An 841-nucleotide genomic window follows, 5' to 3' on the forward strand; every position below is an offset into this window, starting at 1 on the left:
TCTTTCCCTGCTCTGATTTCTGCCTGTAACTAGGCATAACTCATTGCTTGCAGTTTGTGAATGCAATTATGAAAAGTTCTTTTTGTTGTTGTTCTATGCCTGTGGAGTTTTTATGCAGTAGTGCACTGTTCCAGAAACATGTAAAACTGAGTGTTCCAAACAGCTCAAATAAATTACCAAAGAGATGTTCTGAATTCCTTTCAGAAGGGTACTGCTTAGCTCTGCTCTCCTCCCTTTGCAGTAATCATTGAAAGGTATTACTGAAAGATAAAAATCACTCTCTGGTGGTGTTCATCTACTGAAGATGCCAATTTTAAGCTTGATTAATGGGGCCAAAAGGAAGTTTCACAACAATAAAAATGTTGGTGTTACCCTCTACTGCCACAAGCAGCAGTTAAAGCTTTTTCATCTTTCATTTTTCTCTTTGTTAGGTTGAGGTGATTTGGCATCTAAATATAGTAAATGCAATTTATATGATGAAAGACATAATTGATCTCAAGGCAATTACAGAGACGTATCACCTACTGTAAATATGACTTAGTAAGTTTCTTGCTTTTCTTCATCCTTTGTCTGTATGGCTAAACTGAAGAATTTGGATCTCCCCTGGCTCTTTGTCTTACAGCTTTTCCAAAACAAGTAACAAGAAGGAGCTGCTGTGTTTAGTCTCAAAATAATAAAAATGGCAATTGCTAAAACTAAGTTTGGGAGGAAAATGTAACAAAATTAGGTACTTATGCAGGCATTTCTGCAAGCCACTTGTTGTTCTACTGGTTTTACTTTACCAGTGCTGAAAAGAGTTAAATGACTTTTGTAAGAGAATAGCTTAAATGAGAGGTTTAAA

At 35.9% G+C, this 841-nt stretch overlaps 1 protein-coding gene across 1 annotated transcript in view; it reads right to left on the reverse strand.

Moving 5' to 3' along the window:
- CCDC170 (coiled-coil domain containing 170) overlaps positions 1-449 on the reverse strand; it is a 33,051-nt gene extending 32,602 nt beyond the window's left edge. Inside the window, exons 1-2 of the mRNA XM_009999963.1 lie at positions 373-449; positions 41-46 (exon numbers count right to left, since the gene is read on the reverse strand). Coding sequence (XP_009998265.1) covers positions 41-46; positions 373-449 — 83 coding nt within the window. The remainder of the gene's footprint in view (positions 1-40; positions 47-372) is intronic.
- Between the last annotated feature and the right edge of the window lie 392 nt (positions 450-841).

The sequence above is a fragment of the Chaetura pelagica genome, unplaced genomic scaffold, assembly GCF_000747805.2.
Source record: "Chaetura pelagica isolate M959 unplaced genomic scaffold, ChaPel_1.0 scaffold135, whole genome shotgun sequence".
Classification (NCBI taxonomy): domain Eukaryota; kingdom Metazoa; phylum Chordata; class Aves; order Apodiformes; family Apodidae; genus Chaetura; species Chaetura pelagica.